At 33.4% G+C, this 26,556-nt stretch overlaps 4 protein-coding genes and 1 long non-coding RNA gene across 10 annotated transcripts; 4 read left to right on the top strand and 1 right to left on the bottom strand.

Annotated features, from left to right (window-relative positions):
• The first annotated feature begins 2,998 nt into the window (after positions 1–2,998).
• Positions 2,999–6,386, top strand: LOC111477819 (mRNA-decapping enzyme subunit 2-like). Its single transcript, XM_023121728.1, has 9 exons — positions 2,999–3,197; positions 3,700–3,851; positions 3,981–4,108; positions 4,225–4,320; positions 5,029–5,181; positions 5,456–5,559; positions 5,652–5,719; positions 5,902–6,078; positions 6,181–6,386. Exons 1-8 carry the CDS (start codon positions 3,118–3,120, stop codon positions 6,048–6,050), a joined length of 930 nt encoding a protein of 309 aa, XP_022977496.1. The 5' UTR covers positions 2,999–3,117; the 3' UTR covers positions 6,051–6,078; positions 6,181–6,386.
• A 3,538-nt stretch (positions 6,387–9,924) lies between these two features.
• LOC111477824 (probable aquaporin PIP2-1) lies at positions 9,925–12,245 on the top strand. The gene is made up of 4 exons (XM_023121742.1): positions 9,925–10,305; positions 10,692–10,987; positions 11,752–11,892; positions 11,991–12,245. The coding sequence occupies exons 1-4, from the start codon at positions 9,999–10,001 to the stop codon at positions 12,108–12,110; spliced, it is 864 nt and encodes a 287-aa protein (XP_022977510.1). The 5' UTR covers positions 9,925–9,998; the 3' UTR covers positions 12,111–12,245.
• A 662-nt stretch (positions 12,246–12,907) lies between these two features.
• LOC111489248 (caffeoylshikimate esterase-like) lies at positions 12,908–14,192 on the top strand. Its single transcript, XM_023137381.1, has one exon. It carries the CDS (start codon positions 13,054–13,056, stop codon positions 14,053–14,055), a length of 1,002 nt encoding a protein of 333 aa, XP_022993149.1. The 5' UTR covers positions 12,908–13,053; the 3' UTR covers positions 14,056–14,192.
• A 470-nt stretch (positions 14,193–14,662) lies between these two features.
• Positions 14,663–21,949, top strand: LOC111483137. Of its 2 annotated transcripts, none has more exons than XR_002718317.1 (4): positions 14,663–14,769; positions 17,006–17,078; positions 17,184–17,256; positions 21,872–21,949. It is a non-coding gene; the product is annotated as an uncharacterized LOC111483137 (long non-coding RNA). The 2 variants fall into 2 exon arrangements; XR_002718319.1 differs by lacking the exon at positions 21,872–21,949 and adding an exon at positions 19,538–19,623.
• LOC111483104 lies at positions 16,325–25,868 on the bottom strand. 5 transcript variants are annotated; one of them, XM_023129245.1, is made up of 4 exons: positions 17,265–19,945; positions 16,931–17,057; positions 16,690–16,791; positions 16,325–16,581 (listed from the first exon to the last, which is right to left on the bottom strand). In XM_023129245.1, exons 1-4 carry the CDS (start codon positions 19,850–19,852, stop codon positions 16,495–16,497), a joined length of 2,904 nt encoding a protein of 967 aa, XP_022985013.1. In that variant the 5' UTR covers positions 19,853–19,945; the 3' UTR covers positions 16,325–16,494. The 5 variants fall into 5 exon arrangements, 1 of the variants encoding a protein (XP_022985013.1); XR_002718312.1 differs by lacking the exons at positions 16,690–16,791; positions 16,931–17,057; positions 17,265–19,945 and adding exons at positions 21,921–22,020; positions 24,954–25,039; positions 25,740–25,868 and having other exon boundaries at positions 16,506–16,581; XR_002718311.1 differs by lacking the exons at positions 16,325–16,581; positions 16,690–16,791; positions 16,931–17,057; positions 17,265–19,945 and adding exons at positions 20,380–20,616; positions 21,921–22,020; positions 24,954–25,039; positions 25,740–25,868.
• Positions 25,869–26,556: the final 688 nt, after the last annotated feature.

Here is a 26,556-nt window from a genome sequence, read left to right as displayed (position 1 = left end):
ATTCAAATTCGATAGAAAAGGTTTTTTTTTTCTTCTTCTTCAGCATGCTTGACCAAAAAAATTAAAAAGTTATTGAGAAATAATAATAATAATAATAATAATTAAAACAAAAAAAAAAGGACTTTCCTTCAATCTCTCCATAATTTATGGTGGGGATTGATGAATTTAATTTGGTAGCCTTTGCGTCAAGTTTGAGTTAAGTAATTGCAATGATACAAATGAGGGGCGGCTTTAAGCAATTTGGAAGCTTGTCTTAATCCGACCAACTCTACCAAATTCAACACTCATAATCACTATTACTTTGAAAGTCTGCCACTTGTATTATATAATTTGTACTAAAAGTGTAGGCTGACGGCAATGTGCAACGGTCTAAACCGTATAATATCTACTAACGATAGACTTGGGTTGTTTCAAATGGTATTAGAGCTAGACACCGAACGATGTACTAACGAGAACGTTGGGCCTCCAAAAGAGGTGGATTGTGAGATCCCCACGTGAAGGGAATGAACTCTTCATCCACGTAGTCGAAGCATTGAGAACCGTTTTGGTTTTATTATGAATTAAAAGAAAGACAATAAATAGAAGAGTAAGAACTCTACCTTTGTAGAAATCCTAGCTTGCAATATTCTCGGAGTATTTCATCTATGCAAAAGTTCTTCAACATTCCACAAAATCTTTTACTATGTGTCTATGACTCGAACACAAGGTCAAAGCTTGTGGGGGCCTCTTCAAAGAAAAACCTAAAGAGATTGGAAAGAGAGTTTCAAGAATTGTATGATGTAATTTCATTCTCTAGAAAAAGTGGGAGAGATTGATGTATATAGCTCAACCCGAAAGTCCTATTTATAGAGACTCTGTAGAATATTTGTCAAATAATATATTTGCATATTTAATATATTAAGATATTATCTCTCGTACAAATCATATTTAAATAAGATATGATATTCTAATATATATTTAATTAATTTGAATCTCATTAATTTTAAATATGCTTTTATCTCAAAAATTTGATATTAATTATTTAATATTTAATTTCATCAAATACCATAAATATATTTTTCCTTTAATATAATTAATATATTAAATATTAATTTAAACTTTTAAGTTAATATATATATATATTTTTTATTATATATATTTAATATATTAAATATTAATTAAACCTTCAAATTAAATATATTTTTATCTATTTATTTAATATATATAATATATTAAATATTAATTTGAGATTTCAAAATAATATATTTTTTCAATTTATATTTAATATATCTAATATATTAGATATTAATTTCAACTTCAAAATCATGAACAATTTGTTTATGTTTCAATAAGAAACTAAGTCCCTCTCGGACCAATAAGAGGGTTGGGCCCATTGTTCAAGTCCCGAAATCAATACTAACTCATCTATCTCGATATTATGTTCCCAACTCCCTATTTGGTCAAGTTCCCAAAATGGTAGACATATTGAATCAGCTAAAAGAGTCATTCTCACCTATGTAAATGAAATGACAAGTCGTCACAGACAGGAGTTCGTAACTCACTCAAGATTAAGATCAAGTCGTGTCTGATCATCATGTGAAATATTGATCTTCTCAATTAACATATTTATAAAGAAAGATTAAATATTTATTGTCCAGTCTTATACGAACTCAATGTATAGGATACCCCCGCTTACATGTCTCCACATGAACAATTTGGATCAAATAATTTGTAACGATTATAAAGTGAGCCGTATTAATAGTGTTACCAGGATAAGGCACCCAACCTTATCTATATACTATAGACTATTTAGGTTATTACTTAACTAAATTCTATTGTATGTCAACCACATACGGTTCAAAATTACATTAATAACCTTGAATTTTCATACAATGGATAACAATTAAATTACAAAAAAAAAATATATATATATATATATATTTTTAAAAACTAAATAATTAATTACGAATCTTTATGACATAAATACCAACGCCACGTTGATTGGAGAAGGAAACAAAGTATTCTTTATAAGAGTGTGAAAACTAACCGACCCATATTAAAACCATGACCATGATGCTAACCATCTAAAGTGGACAATATCTGCTAGTAGTGATCTCAAGCTTTTGAATTTTTTTATTTTTATTTAAATTTACTTGAAATTTCTTAATTACGAAATTCAAATTCAAAATTTAAAAGAGGTAGGAAGAACAAAATCAATGATTGACGTTACTTTAATTGAAAGGATGGTGAGATCTTTTTTTTTTTTTTTTTTTTAATAACATGAAAAAATGAAAAGATGTTTCCTCAAACACAAAAGACAAAATTGTAAGATTTGTTGGATAATTACAATTAGAAAAAGACATTAAAGATTGTTAAAAATGATTAGTTAGGTGGCATTAACCCAAAAGTCCAACCACAACCAACCTCACCTCATTTCTCAAGCTTTAATTTGGTCATTTGAGTGAAAAAAAATTAAAATTAAAACAAGGTGTGACATCAATTTAATATTCATCATATTATATACAAAACTATATATTTAATTAATGAAAATAAGAGATAATTACAAATTAGACCTTACTTTACATTTAATTATAACTTAAAAAAACATAAAATTAACATCAAAAAATATTTTAAAATAAAATTTAGATTTATGGAAAAGGGGTCTTCTCAGGTGGCTAAAGTCTTTAGTCACACGCAACAGTTGCAGCACAGCACATGCATCTAAGTCCTGCCTACCCACTGCCCAACTAATGTGATTTTATTTATTTATTTATTTTTGGAAAATAAATGTTTTTTTTTTCAATAATTTATTTAATTAAATAAAAAAAATTAAGAGTATAAATTGATAAATATTCCCAAAAAAATATAATAACTTATTATTAATCGTAAAGTGTAAAAGGAAAGGGCAAAATTGTAATTCTGTAATTTATTCGCTTAATTTCTAAACCAATATTCCGTCCGGCCCACTGGCAACAAAATGGGCCAAACAATTATTCGATCCGACTCGTCGGCGACTACGCAAAAGGTCGAAAGGCAACGCAGAAACTAACGACGTGTCGGCTCAGTTCTCTCAGTTCTTTAGGTAAAAGACGAGCAGAGTGTGAGCGGCAGATTCTAATCAAAATCAACTAAGAAGCCATGGCCGGTATCCATCAGCCCGCTAATGCGTCGGTGAAGAACGGTCTTCCACCCCAAGAACTCCTTGATGATCTTTGCAGGTACTCACGCTTTGTTGTATTTCTCTCTATTTGATTTACTGGTTTTGCTGCGAGTTATTGGTTTGTTAGATGTGGAGATTTTAGGGTTCTTAGTTGAAATTAATGCGAGGTAGTTTACTTTGATTGTCATTATTTTTCATCCGTCAACTGGTTGCCATGTTCTAAAGCGAGTGATAATAATTCCTCTAAAAGTGATTGTCCTCGAACCTATTTTGGCGGCCTGTGTTCATTAAAACAATCGAACCAATAATTTAGGTCTAGTTTTGATTAACATTTATCAAAACAGAGAAATTCATAGATATAAGTAGTTTTTTGAGCTTGAGGCTACTGAACCAATGTTGTTCGTCGTGGTACAACTAGTTTTCATGAACTTAATTTTCATAAACCCTAAAACAAGTGCTTATCAACACCTTCATTGTTTTTTTTTTTTTTAACTACATTATTGGTTGGAATAAACAAGTGTTTAGCTCTAAGATCTGTCATTTTCTTGTTGATTATGCAGCCGATTTGTTTTAAATGTGCCAAGGGAAGATCTACAATCATTTGAGAGGATTCTGTTTCTAGTTGAATATGCACATTGGTTCTATGAGGACAACTCGGTAGAGAATAACCCTTCACTGAAGTCCTTCAACTTGAAGGAGTTCACTTCGTTGCGTATCCTAAGCATAGCGTAGTTTATGGCATCTCTGTCGGCTTTAACGCTGAAAGTATCTTAAAGAAAGAGCGCAAAATGCTTTTACTGTTTTTCCTGTATACATCGTTGTCTTCCTTAATTTTCTGTAGTATTTAACAGTTGCGACGTTTTGAAACCATATGTGCCCCACATAGATGACATATTTAAGGACTTCACTTCCTATAAGCTTCGAGTTCCTGTCACTGGGGGAATTATTTTGGATGAAACCTTTGAGAGGGTAAGTGTTGGATTGAAAAAGGGTTTTATTTTTCATATTTTTTCCGTTAATACTGTGATTGATTCGGTTATAGTAATACTATTTTTGTGCTTCCTTTTGTTTCTGCAACCAAACAGTGTTTACTGGTGAAGGGATGGAAAGGGTCAAGCTGGAGTTTTCCTCGTGGAAAAAAGAGCAAGGATGAAGAAGATCATGCTTGTGCCATTAGAGAAGTAATCTTTTCTTATTTTTGAACTTTGATGACAATAATTTAGTATTTTTGTGTTTGAAAATGGCAACATTTATTGAGAAAAATGAAAGAATACGTAAGGATATTTCCAGAAAAGAAAAAACGAAAGAGTTTCCGGACTTGGCGTTAGAAGACCTTAATTAAGGAGGGCTTTAGTAAATTTGGAGTGTAACCTAGCTTGATTCTTTCTTTGCTTCCGTCGCTCAGTACATCCCCACTACTGACCCTTACAAACTTTTTGTTTAACTGTCAAGATCTCTTGCTCAGTGTGCTTGTTACATGCTTAGCTCGACAAGCAAGTAAATAATTTTTTCTCAGCGTTTCAACAAGAGGTACAAAACAGCTGTCAAAAAGGATTGCCATTAGACAGAGAAAAAAAAACACTAAAATTCTTTGTTACAATAATTCAAAGGGAATAAGGCTCGAACTTCCTCCAAGAACTCACCACACCTCTTAAAAACTCTCCTATTTCTCTCCTGTTCAAGGAAAGGAGGGTGAAATAGCAGCTCCTGGACCCTAAATGATTATACCTCCCCCTATGGCACGGTCGATTTAAGCTTCATGGACTTGAGAACTGGTTATTTGCCATCTTATATTATTTTTATCAAGCAAAAATGAGCATCCTAGAGGTTTAATTGTTTCAGGGCTTTAATGGATCATTTATGGAATATATTTTACGTTGAGATTGTAGGTTTTGGAGGAAACTGGTTTTGACGTGACACCGTTCCTCATCGAAGATGATTTTCTTGAAGTGATGTTTGGACAACAGAGAGTGCGGCTTTACATTATAGCTGGGGTGAAAACTGATATCCCCTTTGCGCCTCTAACGAAGAAAGAGATCAGTGTATGTATTCCTTCTCCATTTTTCTTTCGTCTTCAAATTTGAAACTCTTTAATTTGGAATTTTGATTACACTTTTTATATTTAACGCTCGATTTGGACCTTATCGTTTATATTTACGATGTTTATCATTGATAATGTGGTGATTGGTACGCCTTTCAAGGCCTGAGTTTAAGTAATCAGTTGTTATAATGGACACGTTAAGAGTTAAGCTCATGCCCAAGTGCTTATTTTGCTTGATAGGACCTCATTCTTATGGATATGTATTTTGTAAGCAGGAAATTGCATGGCATCGACTTGACGACCTTCTACCCGCAAGTGACGATGTGATATCTCATGGAATCACCGGCCTCAAGCTTTACATGGTCGCTCCTTTCTTGAAGTGAGCATCCTTGTGTAGTTTTCTTGATTCCCCCAGCAGGCAATTTTGAAATTAGTTTATGTTTAATGGAGTCGACAATTTTGAAAATGCAGCTCGTTGAGATCATGGATCTTGAAGCATCAGCCGCCTGTGAATCCTAACTTCGACATGCATGTAAAAGGTAATCCGTTTGTGACTTACAAGTATCCGATACTAAACATCGATGTCGCCATAGCCAACTCAATCCGTGTAACCAAACCTGTTTTCAATAATTTGCAATACACTTGCCTTACCGACTTTCTCGCATTCTTTCCCAGTGAGCGCCCTATTTTGTGATTATAAACTTTTTTACTTTTCATTCAGGAGTCACCATGTGGAAGGTGAAGAACAGCTCGATTGTGTTCGACGGCCAGCAAACAAAATTTGATTCTGATCCTGGAAAAAGCCTCAGAAACTTCAAATTCGATACAGCCTCTATCTTGCAGGCTATGGAAAGTGCTTTTGCTGCTTGAGTTTCAACAAAAGCCTCTTGTACAAACGGTTGGTAGCTCGGTCTCACGTCGTTTTTTTTGCCTTATGCATTATATTTAGGTGATTTTTGTGTATATTTTGTCTGATTTTTGTTTTTGATTTTAAATGTAGATCATGTACAGTCTCGTTTAGCCATCATCATATTAGCTAGCTGGTTTTTAGTTGTACAGAGATGCAAACATTAGAGATGTAGGGTTTCTTTCTTCTTGAACCTAAGTTTTGCGGCCCAGGTATGTTTCATTGGCCGTTTTAGTTCTCTCACTTTCCTTACCGTTGAAATAACAATTATATCAGAAATGAAATAATAAATAATATAACATGATATAGGTTAAATCAGATTTAATCCTTAGAATTTTGAAATTTGTGTCTATTTGAATTATTATGTCAATTAATTTTTAAAAAACAATTTGTTAACGGTTCATTTTACACATCCCAAACTTGATATTTGTAATGTAACTTATAAAATATATCACATATTCTAATTGGGCGTTCTGATGATCGAATAACTAAATAATTATAATATTATAAAATCGATTTTTTTTTTACTTTATATTTAAAAAATACTCTTTATTTAGTTATAAAATGTGTCAAAGCATACAAAATTTTAAAGTTGTAACAAGGCAGGCAGGCCTGCCTTAGCATATCATTCACTCTCACATGGTCGAGAAAGGATCATCGTGGACAATGGTCGAGTGTTTTTGAACCAACTCGTTTATGTCTTTAAACGTTCTGATATTATAATGACAAATCAAAACATTATATTAAATTTACCTATTTCAATATTCATCTACGAAAAAATATTTCAAATAAAATATTTCACCATGTTTTTAGTTTTTTCCATTTATTATTTTCAAATTTTGTTTTTGTTTAAGATTCCGAAAATCCTCCAATAATTTCACCAATTATTTTCTTCAGTAATTTCATAGAAAAAAATTGAAAAACACAGGCAAGTAGGCTCTTTTTTTTCTCTTAAATGATTTTGTCCGTTTTGAAATTAATATTCAAACAAAAAGTTTTCTATAATGGCTAAGAAAATTCATCCAGGAACATTTGGCCTCGTCAAGTTATTGAACTACACATTAAAAATAAACTGACCTTTCATTCAAATCACGTTTAAATATTAACAAAAATATATTTAAATATAAATATACAAAGAATAAGATCAACATTACTAAAAATTATTATTGAGAATTTAAATGTAATTCAACATATATCATGGGAAAAAAATATATTAAGATTCAAATCTTTTTCTATCATTGAAATTCAACATTTAAAAAAAAAAAAAAAAAAACAAGGTTAATTAGGTATTAAAAAAAAGCGTAAAAATAACTGGTTATTCCAATCCACCAATTGAAAGAGCTGTCTAACTGACAATAGAAGACAAATGCTGTGTTTTCTTGCCTTCCAATTCTTGGTTGGCACATCATTATAGAGATGCTGTTCATACATTTTTCAACTCTAATAATTATTATTTCCTCTTCTTCATCACAATCACAAAATATAATTAAAATATATATTTTTATATACAAATTACAAAGTATTTGGTGATTGCATATTCAAATAATAATAATAATAATAATAAAACGGTTGAAATTTGTTGTAACCATTGTTTTTTTTTTCTTAGTTTCTGTACATGCTCATTGCTGTCAGTAATTTATGTGGTCCCCACAACGTAGAAGATTTAAAACTTGATTTTTTTTAATTATTAAATCATAAAACAAGTAGACATCCTTCATTTAATATATATATATATATATATATATTTGGATTTAGTAATATACAAATAAATAATTATAAATAGTATTAACTATTGACTATTAATAAATTTCTTAAAAAACAAATGAAAATACGTTAAATCTTCCATTTTTTCCCTTGAACGAAATCAAGCCATGTTCTTATCAAATACTTTAAATTCCAAATATAAAAAACTATGTAATATATATTGCAGATATTTTTTGTAATTAATAAGGTTGTCTCATTTTTTAAGGGAAAAAAAGGATTAAGAATGCCTTACATAAAGGCAGTCTACCAATCTTGAGATTGCTTATAAATTAAAAACAATTATTTATTTAAAATAAAATATTGATCATTAATTATCCACGTGAAAATTCGTTTTTCTGAACAGAAAAAATAGTTGGCTCCGATTTGTCCAGACATAAACAATATATTTCCAAGATTATTATCGTTATCTCATTCTGATATTTAAATAAAATAATAATAATAATAATAATTTGGATATTACTGTCCGGACATAAAGATATTGCTATTGTCCGATTTGTACGTGATTATTTCTGCACTTATCTGGAAATAATTCAGTACGGCCCAGACTACAGGCTTTTGCCTCTTTCAATAACTTCAATTATATATATATATATATATATATATATATATATATATATTAATTGAAAATAATTAGTGTGGTAGTTAAATATCTAACTACCATTCATTTTAGTACTTATTAACAACCATAGTTTGGATGGTATGTTTTAACTATGACATGCTTATGCTCACGACAAGCCTTAAGGACATTCAAGCACTATATTCATTTTCCACATAGTTTTGTGACTTTGTCAAATCGTCGACAAGGTTTACTTTCGCTAACTGAACATCTCTTGTGCAAAATCCAAACTTGTTCGGCTATCCACGTTGATAAGATATGAACCACACGTTGTTCGTGCATGAATGTTCAATCGTTGCAACCTAACAATGTCGCATCTCATTGTCATCTAAGTTCCCAATAACACGACCCATGCATCATGATGTTGTCCTATGTCTTAGGACACATAAGACATCTTGACTTGCTTGTATACATTCGTTGGGAACAGAGCTACGTTTCGATCATTTCATTCAGACATCCCGAATATCTATCTATTCGAGCTCTATCGATGCTTTAGTCATTTTGGATATCGTATCAAACCGTGGATGATTTCTAATTAGTTGAAGATCGAGGTAATTATTATAAGTATTTAGAGTTTAAAAAATATGAAATTTGATGATTAATTGGCATCAATCAAATTTGAATTTATGTTAAAATTAATATGGTTGAAATTATTAATTCCTATATTTTTACTTTTATTTATTTATGTTATTTTTTTGAAATTAGTAAAAATAGAATAATAATAATAATAATTTTATTCGAGAGAGTAAAAAGAAGGTGATACCGGTACGTACTTGGAAGATTTTTCACCTATTTTTTTTAATTTATTTAGTAAAATAGTAAAATAAATAATGTAGGTAGCAATAGTTCAGAGAGAGAAAAGAACGCCACGTGTAGAAGTAGGAGAAATCGGAGCCGTCCACGTTAAGAACGTGTAATTGGCGGAAAGACGTTGATGTTTGACAGGAAAGAAGAGGAGGGGGTTGGCCTAGGGAAGAGTGTGTATTGAGCGAAGGATGTAACGATGACCCCATGGAAGAGAGGACGGTGTCCTTATCTGAACGCCCTCCGTACCCTCTGCCCTCTGAAACCCTCCCTCAGCTCCCCCACGCCCTCTCTTTGACTCCTCACCATACCCTCCCCCTCCCGGCCCCTACTCTCTTCCCCCTTCCCATTTAATGTGGTAATTAAATATTGATTTTAAGAAAATAATAACCAAATAAAATATAAATATATTAATTAGCAACAATATTTAATAATCTTTCCAATATTTAGTATACACACCATTGCGTGACAACATCATATAAGAAGCTATTTCTCATACTAAAATTATAATTTATTATGTAATAAAAAGACGAAAACAACAAATATAATAATGGGGATACGAAGAAGAATAATTAAAAAAAAAAAAAATCGTAGAAAATAATAAATTACTTAAACGACAATACATCCCCCCCCATATAAATCCCCCACCTCCTCTCCTCCTTTCCTCGCCCAGACTTCAGTCCCTTTCCCAATCTCTCTCTCTCTTTCTGATTTCTTTATTAAGATTATGGCGAAAGACGACGCGACGGCGGCGAGAGGGTTCTCAGGCAAGGACTACCACGACCCTCCACCGGCTCCGCTCTTCGACGCGGCGGAGCTCGGCAAGTGGTCTTTTTACAGGGCCATCATTGCTGAGTTCATCGCCACTCTTCTCTTTCTCTATGTCACCATCTTGACTGTGATTGGCTACAGTAGCCAGACCGACACTGACAAACCCGGCGCCGACGCTTGCGACGGCGTTGGGATCCTCGGCATCGCTTGGGCCTTTGGCGGCATGATCTTCGTCCTTGTCTACTGCACCGCCGGCATTTCAGGTCAGTGTATCAACTGTTTAATAACGTGACCGACTTTAAATGGAAACATCAGGACCACAGGATCACATTACATGGACCATATTTAAGGAAAAAGTTATATAATGCGTTATAATATATTTTTCTCTTAATAATCGTTTAATTTTTAATTTTTGAAGTACTATTAGCCTAAATAATGAAATAAAATAAAATATATTTATTGTTTAAGAAAATTTTCCTTTAGAATTTATCTACTTCCATAGTGGTTTTGAAATTATTTTTATTTTAATAAATAATATAGATTAGTTAATAATGTTATTTTTATTTGGGATTTTTTTAAATCTGGTATAATTTGATGTATTTAATATATATTCATTAATGGATAAATTTTATGCTAAAATAAACTACAGGTGGGCACATCAACCCGGCGGTGACATTCGGGCTATTCTTAGCTCGGAAGGTGTCGTTGGTGCGGGCAGTGGCGTACATGGTGGCTCAGTGCTTAGGGGCCGTATGCGGGACGGGGCTAGTGAAAGCGTTCCAAAAGGCCTACTACCACAAGTACGGCGGCGGTGCGAACCAGCTCGCCCTCGGCTACTCTAAAGGCACCGGCTTGGGGGCTGAAATCGTCGGTACATTTATCTTGGTCTACACCGTCTTCTCCGCCACTGATCCCAAGCGAAGCGCTAGAGACTCCCATGTCCCTGTACGTCTTCTCTTCTCTTCTTAAATTTATCCTTTTGTTCTAATAATAACAAAACAATAATTTTGAAAATGAACATAAAGGAAAAGGGTTTTAGTTCCCCAGATCCTAAAGCTCAAAGTTTTGTTTGTATCCTAAGAAAAATGGTGGCTTTTCTCCATATATTATGGCCCAATGCTTTCTCTGAGGATGTGGCTTTTTCTTTCCCCATGCAACACTCGTTTTAAGAAAGGGGGCATTCAATGTGAGCCTGAACCTTACAGCTCACAACCCTTTCCGTCCAAGAAAAAAGCTGTTTAATCTTGGACGTGTGCGTGACCATTAAGCCCGTTCCCTGTTTTTTCTCTTGCATTTTGGGTCAGTTTAGATTCCAATTTTTATCTAAATTTTCAAATAATATTTTTTTTATTATTATATTATGGGTTGAGGCTTCACGTTGCCTGTCCATCACCTCTTTGGCCTCTTCTTTTATGTTCTTACCTTTAACTCTTTAATGTCACGTTTTCTTTAGTCTTTTTACTTTTTGCAATTTTTTATTAAAGAAAATGATTTATTTTATTAGTCTAAGTTTTGCTTCTCGAATTTTGTTTTTTTCTTACCTAATTTTGATTCTTTTGGAGTTTTGTAATTAGATTCTATGGGCCTTCTTACCCTGTTTTTCATTTACAAATAATATTTTTGATGCATAGATCATTTTAATTATTTTTTTAGTATTATAAAAATCTAATTATTTTATTTTTTTAATTACAAATTATATATATATAAAGGTATTGGCTCCTCTCCCAATTGGGTTTGCTGTGTTTATGGTTCACTTGGCCACGATCCCCATCACCGGCACCGGCATCAACCCGGCTAGAAGCTTCGGCCCGGCTGTTATCTTGAACCATGAAAAACCGTGGAATGATCAAGTTAGAATCTCTTATATATCATATCTGTTTAAATTCACTAAATATTATTCCATTAAAATTCTAACCAAGTGTGAAATGGGTTGTGGGGGGTTTTGCAGTGGATATTTTGGGTTGGGCCATTCGTGGGAGCCGCCATCGCAGCCTTCTACCACCAGTTCATTTTGAGGGCCGGCGCCGTCAAGGCTCTCGGCTCTTTCAGGAGCAGCCCATCCGTTTGATCGCATTCCAAAATCAAAGCCCATTTTAAGCACTTTTATGTTTATTTTCCCATTCTTCTTGTAGTATTGATGAACTTTTAATCTTGCTTTATTGTAGCCACTTGGGTTATCAAACTTAGTTTTCTTCTGCCCCTATTTCGTTGCCCAATAATCTTATCCCTATCATACTCTTCATCGTAAAAGAGATTGAATTTTTCCAACAAATATTTAAAAATTTAATTAATTTATTATTATTCTCTTAGACTAATTTACATTAAACAAATAATTAACTTATCTATTACTGTCAAAATAAAAATAAGGATAAATTAATTGAATTACCTTCATACTTTTTGTCTCACATACTAGTAGTAAAAAAGTTAAAACATTATTTTTTTGGTACTTTTTAACTTTTTATTTTGAACCTTTTGAGAATAAAATATTTTGGAACTTTCAAAATGATTTCATCATCCTCTAAAGATATTGTTAAATTTTTTTAAAAAAATTTAAAAATATATTTACGGTACTAAATTTAAATAAAAGTTAACTAGTTTTGAGATAATGAATATTTTTGAGATAAAATGTAAAATTTATAGATATTTTTATTAATTTAACATTTTTATATTTAAATACTGAGTTAATTCTTAAATTTAAATATTTTAGGCTTTTAATTTCAATAATTAATACAATTATTAGTGCAAATTAGTGAAAACTAATTTATAATAATTGATTTAAATTTTTAAAATTAATTAATAGACATTAACCAAACAAAAAAAAGGGAAGAAATTCTTTAAGGTATGTGATAAAAATCTAAAATTAATGTAAAAACTACTCCCAAGCATACCTGAAATGCGTTAACTACCAAAATCACATCTCTTTCACTTCCCCTTCCTAATTTTTCCCTCCCTCAAAAGCGCAAATTAGCACTTTCCCGCCCTGCAACACTACCATATCCTCCGACCGGGAAATGGTTCATCCGGTGGAAGACGCCGACGAGCGGAGCCCCTTCGGCTCTCTTACGGAGGACGAGTTCTACACTCACCATTCTGTGAGTCACGGCTCCGAGTTCATCGCCAATTCCAGAGGCCTTAAGCTGTTCACTCAGTGGTGGATCCCTCTCGCTCCGGTCAAGCCAATCGGAATCGTCGCCGTCGTTCATGGCTTCACCGGCGAATCTAGCTGGCTAGTTCAACTTACCGCCGTGCATTTTACCAAAGCCGGATTTATCACTTGCGCTATCGATCATCAAGGCCATGGATTCTCCGACGGCCTTCAGTATCACATACCTGACATTAATCCCGTTGTTGACGACTGTATTACGTTCTTTGACGCGTTTCGTGAGCGTCACGCGCCGTCGTTGCCTTCCTTCCTCTACTCCGAGTCGCTCGGCGGTGCGCTTGCTCTTCTGATAACGCTCCGTCAGAAATCGACGACCCAGGGCTTGCGATCGTGGAACGGTGTCGTTCTGAACGGCGCCATGTGCGGAATCAGCGCCAAGTTCAAACCGCCATGGCCACTGGAGCACTTTCTGTCCCTAGCCGCCGCTCTGATTCCGACTTGGCGCGTGGTTCCCACCCGCGGATCTATACCAGAGGTATCCTTCAAAGTCGATTGGAAGCGGAAGCTTGCGATGGCGAGTCCTCGACGTGTGGCGGCGCGTCCTCGCGCTGCGACGGCACAGGAACTTATGAGAGTGTGCAGAGAGTTGCAGGAGAGGTTCAACGAGGTGGAGGTTCCTCTACTGATAACGCATGGCGGCGGCGATGTGATCTGCGATCCGGCGTGCGTGGAGGAGCTGTACCGACGCGCCGCCAGTAGGGACAAGACGCTTAAGATATATCCAGGTATGTGGCACCAATTGATTGGAGAACCTAGAGAGAATGTGGAGCTTGTTTTTGGGGATATGGTTGAGTGGCTCCGAAGTAGGGCCACCGTAGATGCCTCTACAACGGCGGCCGGAGGGGAGTGAGCCGCCGTCGAGAAATCTGCAAACAGCCTTAATTATTTCGGTTGAGTTCCATTGCAAGTTTGATTAGGATGAATTCTACAAATCTTTTATTTATTTTTAATTTTCTTTAAACTAAACAGGTGATGACATTATTTTAAAATAATGAGCTAATTAATCCCCTTGGTTGAAATTTCAATTTTCAATTGGAAAAAAAGATAATTGCATAATATAGTATATTAAAAGTAATTAATATTAAAATATTAGGTTTTAAATGGATGTGAACCATAGGAAGGACCATTTGGGCTGGGCTTAGGCAATAATCTAACTGGGCTTGATGAGTCCATTAAGTTTCTAATATAGTGGCCCAGCCTATTAATCATTAATAAAACGCTGCCGTTTTGCGTTAAACAGACGCAGACCAATGTACGATTTTCTCCTCCGTAAAAAAAGGTTTCATGTGACACAGTCACTTGACCGCTGGGTAAAACGTCGCCGTCTGTTGCAACTGCGTAAAACAGACAGACCGATTTACCATTTACCCACTGTACGCGAAACGTCACCGTTTCGATAGTCGTGATACTATATAAAGGTAGGAGCGGGTACTCGGCGTCACTTCTATGTCGCAAAATTGCGCGCGAAGAAATGATGGTTTCTTTTAAATTTGCTCCGACGATATGTACGATTATACAACGGTTCGACCTTCGAAGCTCTGGTGGCTTTCGATATCGTAAACAGGTATTTCAGATGAACGATCTTTTGCGATCCATAGTTTGAGTCAGTGATTTTGTTATCGGAATTCTTAATCGTTTCTTCTTTTATCGTTAATCGTGATTGCTATGTCTCGTAATTCCTTCTTACTCTTCGATTTTGATTAGTCGACGAGGAAAATCAAATAGTTCCTTTCATTAATTATTGTGATTCCTCAGGATCAAATAATTTCTTACATTAATTACCGTGATTGCTTAGTATCAAGTAGTTTCTTAAATTAATTATTGTGTTTGCTCATTATCGAATAGTTTCTTGAAAGTTTTTGTTCCTCGACTGGATTAGATTAGGTTTCGAGTTGATTGATTTGATCCATCCGTTGCTGACTTGTGTCTTGTTTTTAAATATCTCCATTTGACTTAGGATAGATTTTCTATAGTTATTGTTATTTTGAAAGACAATTTCGCGTCGGCGTTGCTTTTTATTGACGTGTGAATTGAATAGTTAGCCGAACTGTGTATCGACGATCTTCAGAGGTGGTTTCTTGTTTATCACTATTTCTTTTTTGGCGTAATCCGCTTTACATTAATGTTATATGTAATCTTTTATTGCTCTCAGACTGTGAACCATTATTTTAAGTAACTACCTGACGAACTTCTTATCCTTCTTTGTATTTCATACTACCTAATTTTCTGCAATTTTATGTAATGCGATTGCAGTATCTTTTGGATTTGTAGAGCATTATGTTTTGCAAATTTTAGTTATAGAAAGTTTTATATATTCAAGGATCGAGTTGCTACCTCTTAAGCTTAACAACATTATGATTTGAATTTTGATTCTGTTCATTTTCGATTGTTACATGCATTTAGAAGCACTAGGTGTCATATTCTCTAAAATATTTTTAAAAAATTATTTTTCCAAATTAAGTTTCTCTTTATCATTTAATGGAATGCTATAATATTTCTTATTAACTTTGTCGAAGTTGTAAGCGTCACCATTTTCATCATTTCGGATGTTCCTGTTTCTTTTTTCGTAGTCTTAATTTTGTGTGGATTTTAGTTATCCTTTAATATTTTTTTTCCATCATCGGTAGATTCATAATTGTTATTCGATTTTGATATATTCTAAATATACATGTTGAGTTCATGCAATAATAGGTTTTGTTGACAATACCGTCCTGAGTAAGCAAAAACCAGTAAACAGTAAACTAATAGCAAAAATTAGTAGAGCGTGCTTTCTTTTGGTTATTAGACTCGTACTTCCTGAGTTCATGTGCTTCTTCACTGGTGCACATGCTATATGTTATGTAGGAACAAAAGGAAACTTTCATTAAGTGAGGAAATATAACAAAGAATGCTTAGTTGTATTAGAGTGAAGGGGAATACAAATAAAGTTATTCCAAAATTGCTTTAACTCAAGGAGAACCGAAGTTAGAAAAAGATTATGCAAATAACTTAAAAGGAAGCCTTAAAAACTTTCATATCTTAAAGTTTCTCCACCTTTTATATTCATAAAAAAAATTTGGTGTCCGCATGGCGAGGATTATATTTTATTTTAAAAAAATCACCGTGAAGTACTCAAACATTTTTTGAAAGTGAACCTTTTGCGTTCCCGGAAGTATGTACTTGAAATTTTGGTTTACCTATACCACCAAATTTTGTTAGTTAGCAGTTTCGTTGTTGCTGAAAGATCTACAACTAAATAAATCCTATAGAACAATTTCCTTTGGGCCTAAAACAGATAAAAAGAATAGGGTTAAACATCAGAGCTTGTATCTAATTTTTTAGGTGGTGTACTAAGTACTGCTACCTGCTCCTTGATCAACCTGAGAATTTCTGAGACCTGCAGAGATATTGAAAGAAAGTAACAGTTAAAAATTAATGCAAGTTAATTGCTATGAGATTGGTACATAAACATAGAATAAAGAAAATAGACTTGGGGATCTCTTACATCAGAATATTGCTGCAAAACCGGTGATTGTTGATTCAGAATCAAGTATACTTTCTCAATCAATCTAAGAAGTATATCCACTTGATCCCCTAGAAGATCCACCTAATGTATATCAAATAGGAAATGTGGGAAAACAATTAAATGACTGAAAATTGTTTTCAGAATTGGATGTATCTTTGAATGCGTGGGGAATATGCTATAATGAAGGAAAAATATCTGTATTAGAAATTGATTATAGAACCTCATTTTCAGCTTTTCTGAGATTTTGGCATCTTCTGATGAAAGCCTTCTTATAAAGTGATTCACTTTCTCGCAGAGAAGCCATGACTTGAGGAAGTGGATACAAAGTATGCTTCATTTCTTCCAATCTATCAACAGTAAAACATGAGGTAAGTTTATTTCCTTTAAACAACAAATTTTTTGTCCAAGTATTTCAAGAGTTGGTTTTCTCTTGAGGAAGTAAACTTTGTTTAAGCTATTTGGTTTGATAACAGGTAGAGGTGCAATTAGCCCCAGTTTTTTCCGCTCAGGAAGATCAAATGAAACTTTACCAGAAGGCACTATGAGGTTAGTACCTCATCGTCAATTGTCCCAACTTTTTATTTGCCATCAGCTCGAAATCATAAAATATATGTGGAAACTCCAGAAGTTTTAGGCACTTAGAATCTGACTTTCTTAGCTTCATATTATGAAGTTCTGATAACAAGAGCTTCGTATCTGGTACATTTTCCAAAACCGGAGAAATTTCAGAAACTTTGTTCGCTTCATCAACTATAGTTTCTAAGCTAGGTTTCAACTCGCCCACAAACAACTTGTTATTGAACTGCATCATAGTTTTCTCTAGCTTATTACTCAAAGAATTGAGAACGCATTGAATGTCTTTCAACTCTACGGAGGTAGCTTTACTATTACAATCCATTATCTCAAGACTTGCACTGAGCACCAAGTTTTCCACTACTTCAATGCCTTCTGAAAGCAAACTTAGTTTCTGACAGAAACTTCCCGGACCAATCTCTGTGCCTTCACCTAGTGTTTTCCTAGATGATGTAATTTCTGTAACGTCACTATCCTGAGTTGGGACATCAATATTCTTTTCTCTGTCGCAGACTTCACTTTTTGCCTCATCAAGCATAGTCCAATAAATTTCTTCCCTGATTAAAGTTTCCAAGTTAGACGCCTCTATCGTGTCCTCCCATTCCGTAACCATTTCCCTCAAGAAAATTGAGCAGACATCTTCTTTAATTGTAATTTGGGGAAGAAAGTCGTTGAAGAATTTGGTATGTGGACAATGGTTGACTTTGTAACAGATGCTTTTGATTGTCTCACTCAAGACGAACCAAGATATCTCTTCTCTAAGAAGTATTTCAGATGTATGTTCTATTATGTTTCTATGCCATTCCTTCAGCATTACCGTAAAGGGGATTCCATAAATTTCCTGCCTTGTTTCGTATTCCAAACATCGAGAAGGGTTATTATCAGATGTCAAACCTTCCAGATAGAGGTTTTCGTCCTTCACATCCTGCAATCTGTATCCTTTCATTGCCTCCATGAAGAAAATATGATATATATCATCTTTAATTTGGGCTTCAATGCTGTAACTTTCCATGGTTTCATCCAACTGATCGAACATATCCCTAATGAAAATTCTGCATATACCATCAGAAATCAGTATCTCCAATTCCCAGCGACTCAAATCATTACAAAACTTTTCTCTCAACCCTCGGAATAAAGTGGTGTAAATTTCTTCCGTCATTATGTTTTGAAATTTTATGTCCTCTCTCTGGTGCGTTGGCATGCAGATTTGGTTTTGTATTCCTCTGTTTTCTTCATTCCGCAGTTGATGCATCTTGCCCCAGATGTCTGCCAAAGTACCAACATCTGATTTCTGTCTATGATTTTCTGTAAATATTTGCTTCCCATCTTCTGGAGGAATGTCTTCTTCATCAAAATCCCAATTTTGGCCTAAAATTTTGTTAATCCGAGCATTCAAAATCTTTAAATTCTCTAGTTTTTCTAGTACTTCTTGGAACCTACTTTTCAAGCTTTCACGACTTTCCTCTCGAAGCATTTCTTGCCTCAAAAGAGCCAGTTCTTCTGCTTGGTTCTTGACCATTTTAGCAACATCATGCCTCCCCTTCTCTTCTAGCTCGTTTTCATCCCTGTTTATCCCATATTCTGAAAATCTACCATCTAGATCTACCTGGAAACTCTTCTCTTCTTCTTTTTGGGGCTGTATTTCATTTTGGCTAATGAGAGGCTTGAGCTCCTCACACAAACCTATGGCTTCATTCATTAAATATGACCAATGTTCATTAAAGGAAACTGAAACTTGGTTCTCTTTTTTTCTCGCTTCTGCTTCCAAATCCTCTTGGCAATCCCTCACAAATCCATTAAGACATAGTGATATTATATCATTCTCAATACTTGATTTTACTTGCTGCTCTATTGGTCCCATGTCGGAACAGAAAATGGCACTCTGCATCTTTCCAAACGCAATGTCAAGAGTTTCCTTCAAAATATCAATGTCTGATCCCATCTCTTCAACTTTTACATCGTTAATACAATGATTCCGTCTGTTCTTCACCTTAGGCTCATAATCATCAAACTCGAGTTTTTCTCTGATCTTCCAAACCTGTCGGTCCACCGAGTCTTTTAGTTCACAAAATTCTCCATCTCTATTGTCATCCTCACCTTCATGAGGGCTAAGGTTGGAACTTCCGGCACTCCTTGATCTTGCTTGCTCAAGATCTTCCTGTGAAGAAACTAATTCCTTTTCCGTAAATTCCAATGCCTGCCTTAACTTCGACTCGCTCACAAATCTATCTGCCAACTCCCTATCTTTTTGTAGGATAGCCAGCTCCGATTCATACAGACGTCGTTGAAGGCGGTTTCTTATTTCGGCCAAGCCTGCAAGCACTTCTTCATGACTGCTCTCCGGATTGTGACTGTCCGTTTCTTCTTGAACAAACTTGATACACCCATCCAATTGCATTACAGACAACTCGTAGAATTTTGATATCTCATGTAATCTTTCTATAACGCCTTCTCCAGACTTGACTCTTTCGTGAGCTTTGTCCATAGCACGATGCACAATCCACATCATGGTTGAATCCACTATGGACACTTTAAAGTTGTCATCGATCACACCAAAAATTCCATCCATGTTTCCTCTGAAAATCGAAGCTCTGGAAAGGAGAAGTATGAAGTTTTTACGTAGGTATGGATTTCAGTTTAGGTATGGATTTCAGTTTAGGTATGGATTTCAGGGTGTCAAATTCGAAGGCATCGAGTATAGCTCCGATCTTAAGCGTTTTGTTTCCGTGTATGTAACTCTTCCATCACTTAGATTAATACGTGGACTGCAATCGCATTAGGGTGTTCTTACAAATAGCCGAATTGGAAGGATCACGGTCCTTCAACTTAGCTTAAATAAACCAAAATCCAAAACCACGTGCCCCATGCGTATTTGGAAATAGTAGGATAAGTGGAGAAACCCGTGGCTATTTATAGTTTCTATCGGCGGTGGTCGGGAATTGTTTTTTTTTTTTTTTTTTCTTTCCTATCCCGAGAGCAAAGAGATGAAATATCTTGAGTCCAATGAATTCTTAAAGAGAAACTATTTATTTATTTTTATTTTTATTTTTTGTACTTTGATATCTAAAACTATTACAATAGTACTTTATTTTTTTTATGGAAGAATGGGTACTTAATTACATCAAAAAGTTGAGTAGAAAAAAAATATGTTATACAACTTGATGTCTTAGGGAGATTGGTCTACTAAACATTGTGCGTGCTCTTCCTTTCCGCTGATCTAGTATTCCCAGAAATTCAAACTTGAACTTCTAGTCGTCATAGTTGATAACACTACATCATACTGCAAGAGGAGATTATGCCAGCGTCGTATTTGTTGCTCAGGATCTTAGACATCTACAAATATACATAAAGACATCAATGACATTAATTGATAGAAAGTATAAATGGAAATAAAAAAAATGGAAGTCTAATCCTCATGTTTTATGTTTAGGTTGAAGGAAATAGGTCTCACCAGAGCGTTAATGAATAATTCATAGAAATTTTGACTTTTAAAAGGACTATTATTTCATACTAAGAACTCTCCCTTCATTACTTATTTCTACTTAAAAGTTTTTGTTAAACATTTTTCTCTAACCATAACTTTACTTTACCACGATTTATTTATTATTTTCCAAGGTAATTCTTTTTTTTTTTTTTGTGTTTTAATGATTCTAAAATTACTTTTTAATCTTTAATAATAGCTAGTTGGAAATTGTGGCGTTTTTTCCCTCCTTGGTAATTCTTTTTTTTAGTGTTTTAATGATTCTAAAATTACTTTTTAATCTATGGCGTTTTTCCCCTACTTTTTTCACCTCTAAGATTTCTCCCCCAACCTTTTCACTTGTTCCTTTCCCTAACATTTTTATTTAAGATAAAAAACGCAATAAGAAGTCTTCTTATAGATAATGAAAAAAGAATGTTCAGTGGCATTTTCTGTTTTTTATCGATTAAAAAGCAGGGAGAGAAGAATAGAGGGTAGAAAAACCAATAACCAAAAAATTTCGGTTATCATACAAAGCCTCAACAATCTATTAAACTTCTAAATTTAAATTTTGGAAATGTAAGTAAATTTTAAAACTAAAACTCTTTCTCTCATTCATTTTCATTCTTTTCCATCTTGGAAAATCTAGTTTTCCTTCAATTGCTTTCTTTCTCATATTAGACTTTTCTTTTCTAAGCCTAGGAAATCTTCTTAACTCATCTTTCTTTTTTGTTGCATCATTCTCTTTTAAGTTTATCTCCAATTCTAAAAATATTATCTAAACTTCAAGTGCTTCGTTATGAAAGAAATACATTTGTAAATTAAAATTTTCTATTTTATTTAATTTCTTTTTAAAAAAGAATAGAAATTCTATATAGCACCCTCCCACTTGAAAGTTAAACAACCGTGTAACCCTTTTATTAAGAAAACTTTTCTGCCAAATGGTTGTATAAACATAAGGGGAACACATCATATTTACCTTAATTGTTTTCAGCAAGAAATTTGAAATTATCTCATTACGAACTTTCTGAAATGCTAGCACTAACTTATTGCTAAGATTATTGATCTTTTTGTTAGAATTCTTGTTCTATTAATATGAATAATTTTGAGAATTTTCTGACTTTGTAGATGTGCAAGAAAGAGAAAAAGAAAGAAAAGCGTTGGTAGAGGAACAAACCTCTGCGACATGTTGCAGTTGCAATTACTTCGCTTCAAAGCTTATGCATCAAATTCAACATCAACGCGAAGTCCAGATGCATATTGGTTCGAACTCATTCCTAAAAGATAGTGCAAGATGTAAACTATCGAAAAGTATGCACACAATGCAACATGCAGAAGCTTTTAGTCTCAATGTTTTATTAACAACGTTTGAAGTTTCGCTCATGATTCTCAAACCTATATTACTAGGAACAAGAAATGTGTACACAGCCCTTTTGATCAATCTTTCATGGTCAAAGTAACTAGGAATTTTATCAAATTCATCCTGCAAATTTAAAAATGGTTGAATCATTTGATGCATGTTCTAAGTAATTTTAAACTCACAAAAGCAGTTTAGCAATTTCAAAATCCCTCCTAAATATATACTTGACCATAACATTTATGGCTTAGATTAGACACCCAAATCGAATCAAATCAGTTACACCCCTGATGACCATAAGTTGATGGAGTACTTCGAACATGTAAAATAAGTATAGAAGGTTATAAAACAAGTATTCATCCTACTAACGTTTTAAAGATTAGTTAAATGATCCATCTAAAGCGATTTCTATCTATTTTAAAATTCTCAAACCAAGTTTTCGCAACATACTTTTAGTCATCTACAAGTACTTGGTAAAATACAGACTATAGATGCTTCTAGTTTCTAGAATTCACATATCACCACAATCAAATATGTTAAAATTATTAAAACTAAATCACAAAAATGAAACAAATGAGATAATACTTGCAGAGAGATATTAACAAGAGACTCGTTACTGTAGAGAGACTAGTACAAACAAGTGTGTGTGAAGAGAGTAAATTAGAGAAGGAAGTTAGTGTCACGAAAATTAGTGAGATAAAATGGGAGAGAGAAGCTGGAGAAAGAAATGGTGCAAAAAGAGAAATTAACGAGAGAAAAAACTGTCAAGAAAGATATTAGAAAGAGAAGAATTANAAAAAAAAAAAAAAAAAAAAAAAAAAAAAAAAAAAAAGACATGAACTAATTTCTTTTTTTGAAAATAGTGTTCTTACTTTATTGAAAAGTGTTTTAAAATAGTAACCAAACTCAAACATCTGAAATAGGAACTAGGAAGTGCTTCGGATCACTTAGAATATATATGGGATAAGTTTGGTGGTATTTTCGATGGACAAAAATGTTTATTAGAGAATGCACAAAACTTAAGTTGAGAATTACCTAAATTGTCTTGGGTTATATGAATATTATTTGGTTTCTATGACACTGTACATGCCACCTATTTCTTTAGTGTTGTACATGTGAGAAGATGTGAGTGGGATATTCTCAATAAAAAAAAAATATTATATAGCGCAATACCGAGATACATATTTCCCCTCTAGACAATAAATAAAATATATCAACCATAATTTCCTCAGAAAAATATATATCAATCAAAATGATCACAAGACTTGATATTCTACAAGTTCTCTCATCTGTATGAAAATAAACGAGGATCTCTTCTTTAGAACTAAGGATAAGGAAAAAGTGAGTTTTTGGTTCAAATCCCTTAAAAGTTTGTTCAATCAAAATTTTCAACTCTTCAATTGTTTTGATTAAAGATTGTGGGGATTCCAACACTAATTCTTGGAGGACTTTCTTCTCTCGACCTAATTGTGCAAAAAAAAAAAAAAAAAAAAAAAAAAANAAAAAAAAAAAAAAAAAAAAAAAAAAAAAAAAAAAAAAAAAAAAAAAAAAAAGATAAAATTTACACAACATTTTTCATTTTCAATACATCTGTTGATAACGAGTATTTTGGACACTGGATGGAAGTGAACTAAATGTCTGCCCGTACAAATCTCTCTAATCTAACTCCATTAAGAGTAAATAGAGATTAAAATAACAAGAAAAGTTAAATATTCCAACCCAAAATCATTTGGTGTCAACTATTGAAACACTCTCTTAATCCGAAAATGTTTGGAGCTACCTTTGGTTGGCAACCCTCTCAAGCATAAGGGTACTGTAGTTTGTACGGTTAGGTGCTAATTTTGATGGAAAAGAAACCAAAGAACACTCAATGATAAATCCAGAAAATTGAGAAGTTTTAGGATGTCGCAGTTTTGAGACTTCCCAAGATCTTTCATTGTTCCCTTCACTAAAGCTCTTAGAATTTTTTATTTTTCTTTCTCAGCTTTAGGATAAGCACGGGGAGCAATAAAGTCATAATCAAAAGAAGGCTGATTGATAACTGGAATTTTCTGATTTTGTATCCTTAACTGGCATATGATTTACTCAGGATGGTATTTTAAGCAACTTAAATTATTCCATAAGTATCATAGTGTATAGACTGAACAGAGTACATTAATAATAAATAACGAAAAAAAGTCATTCTATATATGACGAAAAACATCAAAGAACAACATAAACCTAAAGGAAACTAAGACTATTAAGAAACAATAAGACGTCGAACTTCGAAGGAAGAGAATACTTAAACCAACAATAATTTTTTTTGGGAGTTCAAGCCTAGAAGCAATTAGGAGTAACGAGAAGCAGGAAAATTGTTTTGTATAAGATATTTCAGATAATATAATTATGTACAATAAATTAAGACTACTGGAAGACGGTTAGACGTGAACTATTCAAAAATAATGACTAAAAAGTTAATAAGAGAAATAGCATGCTTAAAAAACTTATTTTAGGAAAGTTGTTTTATACAAAATATTTGAGATAATATTACAACCCGAGAGTTCCTAAATGAATAAAACCAAGACTCAGATCACAATGTTGATAGGCAGCAGTAACTCTTATCTTTTCCTTTTCTAAAAAGAAACACAACTCAAGCCTCGAATGTACGAAATCTAATGAATCAGTGCAAGCTTCTACCGGACATAATATTCAACAAATCGAAAAGTATCACAGTTCTAATTGCACAAAAATGAAATAAATTAGCAAGAAAAAAATTCAGAGAAGTTTGCTAGATTTTCGAAGTACTTGCTTCACGATTTGAACTTTATAAAAGACTATAAGAGTATCACGGTGTAAAATCATCAAAATACGTACCAATAAATATGTTCCGGACCTTCTGGTAGCAATTCAAAACACGCATCCACGTAAATCACTCCTGACGCCAAATCGTCTTCAAAATTCTGAGATAAAAAATAAATATCTGAACGCTCGTCGAGGAATCATTTTTAATTTAAAGTTAGAAGAACAAGGAATATCAGCGATTTATGCAAAACATAAGATAAATTATATCGAGAGAGATTCTATTAATCATCGGAATCGTGCACAAGAGACAAATCGATATATGATTCAGATCAATCAACTAACTCACCTAAGTTAATTTGATCGACGAACAACAAAAATTTTTATCATCAGAGTTACGACACTGAGTAATAACGATCGCTAGTTAAATAAACGGTTCGGTTTCCTCTCCGACTAATCAAAATCGTAACGCAATTAAGATTCATAAGACTACAATCACGACTATTGATTGTAGAAACAATATGTTCAGAGGGAGTCTAATTTGAACTCACGATAACCAGCACTGCCGCAGCTAGTTCGAAATGGCAAAATCCAAGATATTAAGTATTGAGACATCAGACCGTACACATCCTAAGAGATAAATCGATCAATTAAAAGACCTAATCTAATCCGATCGACGAACAAAACTTTTCATATCAAGGATTACGAGAGTGAGAAATCACCGTTATTAGTTCAATAAACGATTTGGATTCCTCTTCGACTAAACAAAATCGTAAAGAACTTCGTATTTACAAGACCTAACAAGAAACAATATCGTTTTGTGAAAGGAAAATCACTGGAAGTGGAACGGCGTTTACTTACAGCATCTCGAGCAACCAAAAACTTCGAACGAAAAATCATCGCACTTCTCAACAGAGCAATTTCAACTTTCGCGCGAAAAAATGGCTCTCGTCAGTATTCCAGATACCACTATTGGCCTTTATAAAGAGAATCCACGAGAGCTCTTGCGCTTTTATTTACGGAGGAGTATAAAACGTCGGCGTTTTAAGTTGACGCTCAGTAGACCCGTTAATGATAGAAATTAATGGGCTCAAAGATCAAAGAAGCCCAATTACATCCCTTTTATATACAAAAGCTCAGCTCAAATTCCATAATAATCAAGGCCCGGCCCAAACGCTCTTCCTAACGTTCCATCCACACCCATTCATAAGTAATAAAAAGCGAATGAAATTATAAATTAAAATTTTAAAAACATAAATTTAACATAATTTAAAATATAATTATGTATTTCAACTTGAATATCAAGATACACTAAAAACATATAAATCTTAGCTTTAAAAAATTATTGTTTTGAATTACAAAATTCAAAATATACTTTAAATAAACAACCTAATTTTGATGTAAATTTGAATCAAGTATTAATATTCTATAAAGTAATGTTAATATTAAGTAACGTTAACTACGCATACTATTTAATTGTTTGGTTTTGTAGGCAGCCGGCTACGCCTGCCATTTGATTCTATAGCTAAAATAATCTTTGATCGATAAAAGTAAAGTTTTGAAGGCTAATTTATACATTTAAAAGACCCCATAAATAAAATTTACATAAATTTTATGCACACAATAATCTTAAAATTGCAGACAAATAAAACAAGACAGAACATAAATTAAAGCTCTT

This window comes from Cucurbita maxima, unplaced genomic scaffold (genome assembly GCF_002738345.1).
Source record: "Cucurbita maxima cultivar Rimu unplaced genomic scaffold, Cmax_1.0 Cma_Scf00001, whole genome shotgun sequence".
Lineage (NCBI taxonomy): Eukaryota > Viridiplantae > Streptophyta > Magnoliopsida > Cucurbitales > Cucurbitaceae > Cucurbita > Cucurbita maxima.
This window is presented reverse-complemented; position numbering and strand designations above follow the sequence as displayed.

Coding starts and splice junctions, on each gene's coding strand:
- LOC111477819 (XM_023121728.1), top strand. CDS start 3,118: ATGGCCGGTATCCATCAGCCCGCTAATGCGTCGGTGAAGAACGGTCTT. Junction 5,182..5,455: donor TAACGAAGAAAGAGATCAGT/GTATGTATTCCT, acceptor TTTTGTAAGCAG/GAAATTGCATGGCATCGACT. Junction 5,720..5,901: donor CTTCGACATGCATGTAAAAG/GTAATCCGTTTG, acceptor CTTTTCATTCAG/GAGTCACCATGTGGAAGGTG.
- LOC111477824 (XM_023121742.1), top strand. CDS start 9,999: ATGGCGAAAGACGACGCGACGGCGGCGAGAGGGTTCTCAGGCAAGGAC. Junction 10,306..10,691: donor CTGCACCGCCGGCATTTCAG/GTCAGTGTATCA, acceptor AATAAACTACAG/GTGGGCACATCAACCCGGCG. Junction 11,893..11,990: donor AAAAACCGTGGAATGATCAA/GTTAGAATCTCT, acceptor GGGGTTTTGCAG/TGGATATTTTGGGTTGGGCC.
- LOC111489248 (XM_023137381.1), top strand. CDS start 13,054: ATGGTTCATCCGGTGGAAGACGCCGACGAGCGGAGCCCCTTCGGCTCT.
- LOC111483104 (XM_023129245.1), bottom strand. CDS start 19,852: ATGGATGGAATTTTTGGTGTGATCGATGACAACTTTAAAGTGTCCATA. Junction 16,792..16,930: donor TCAGAAAAGCTGAAAATGAG/GTTCTATAATCA, acceptor GATATACATTAG/GTGGATCTTCTAGGGGATCA. Junction 16,582..16,689: donor TTTTGCAGCAATATTCTGAT/GTAAGAGATCCC, acceptor ATATCTCTGCAG/GTCTCAGAAATTCTCAGGTT.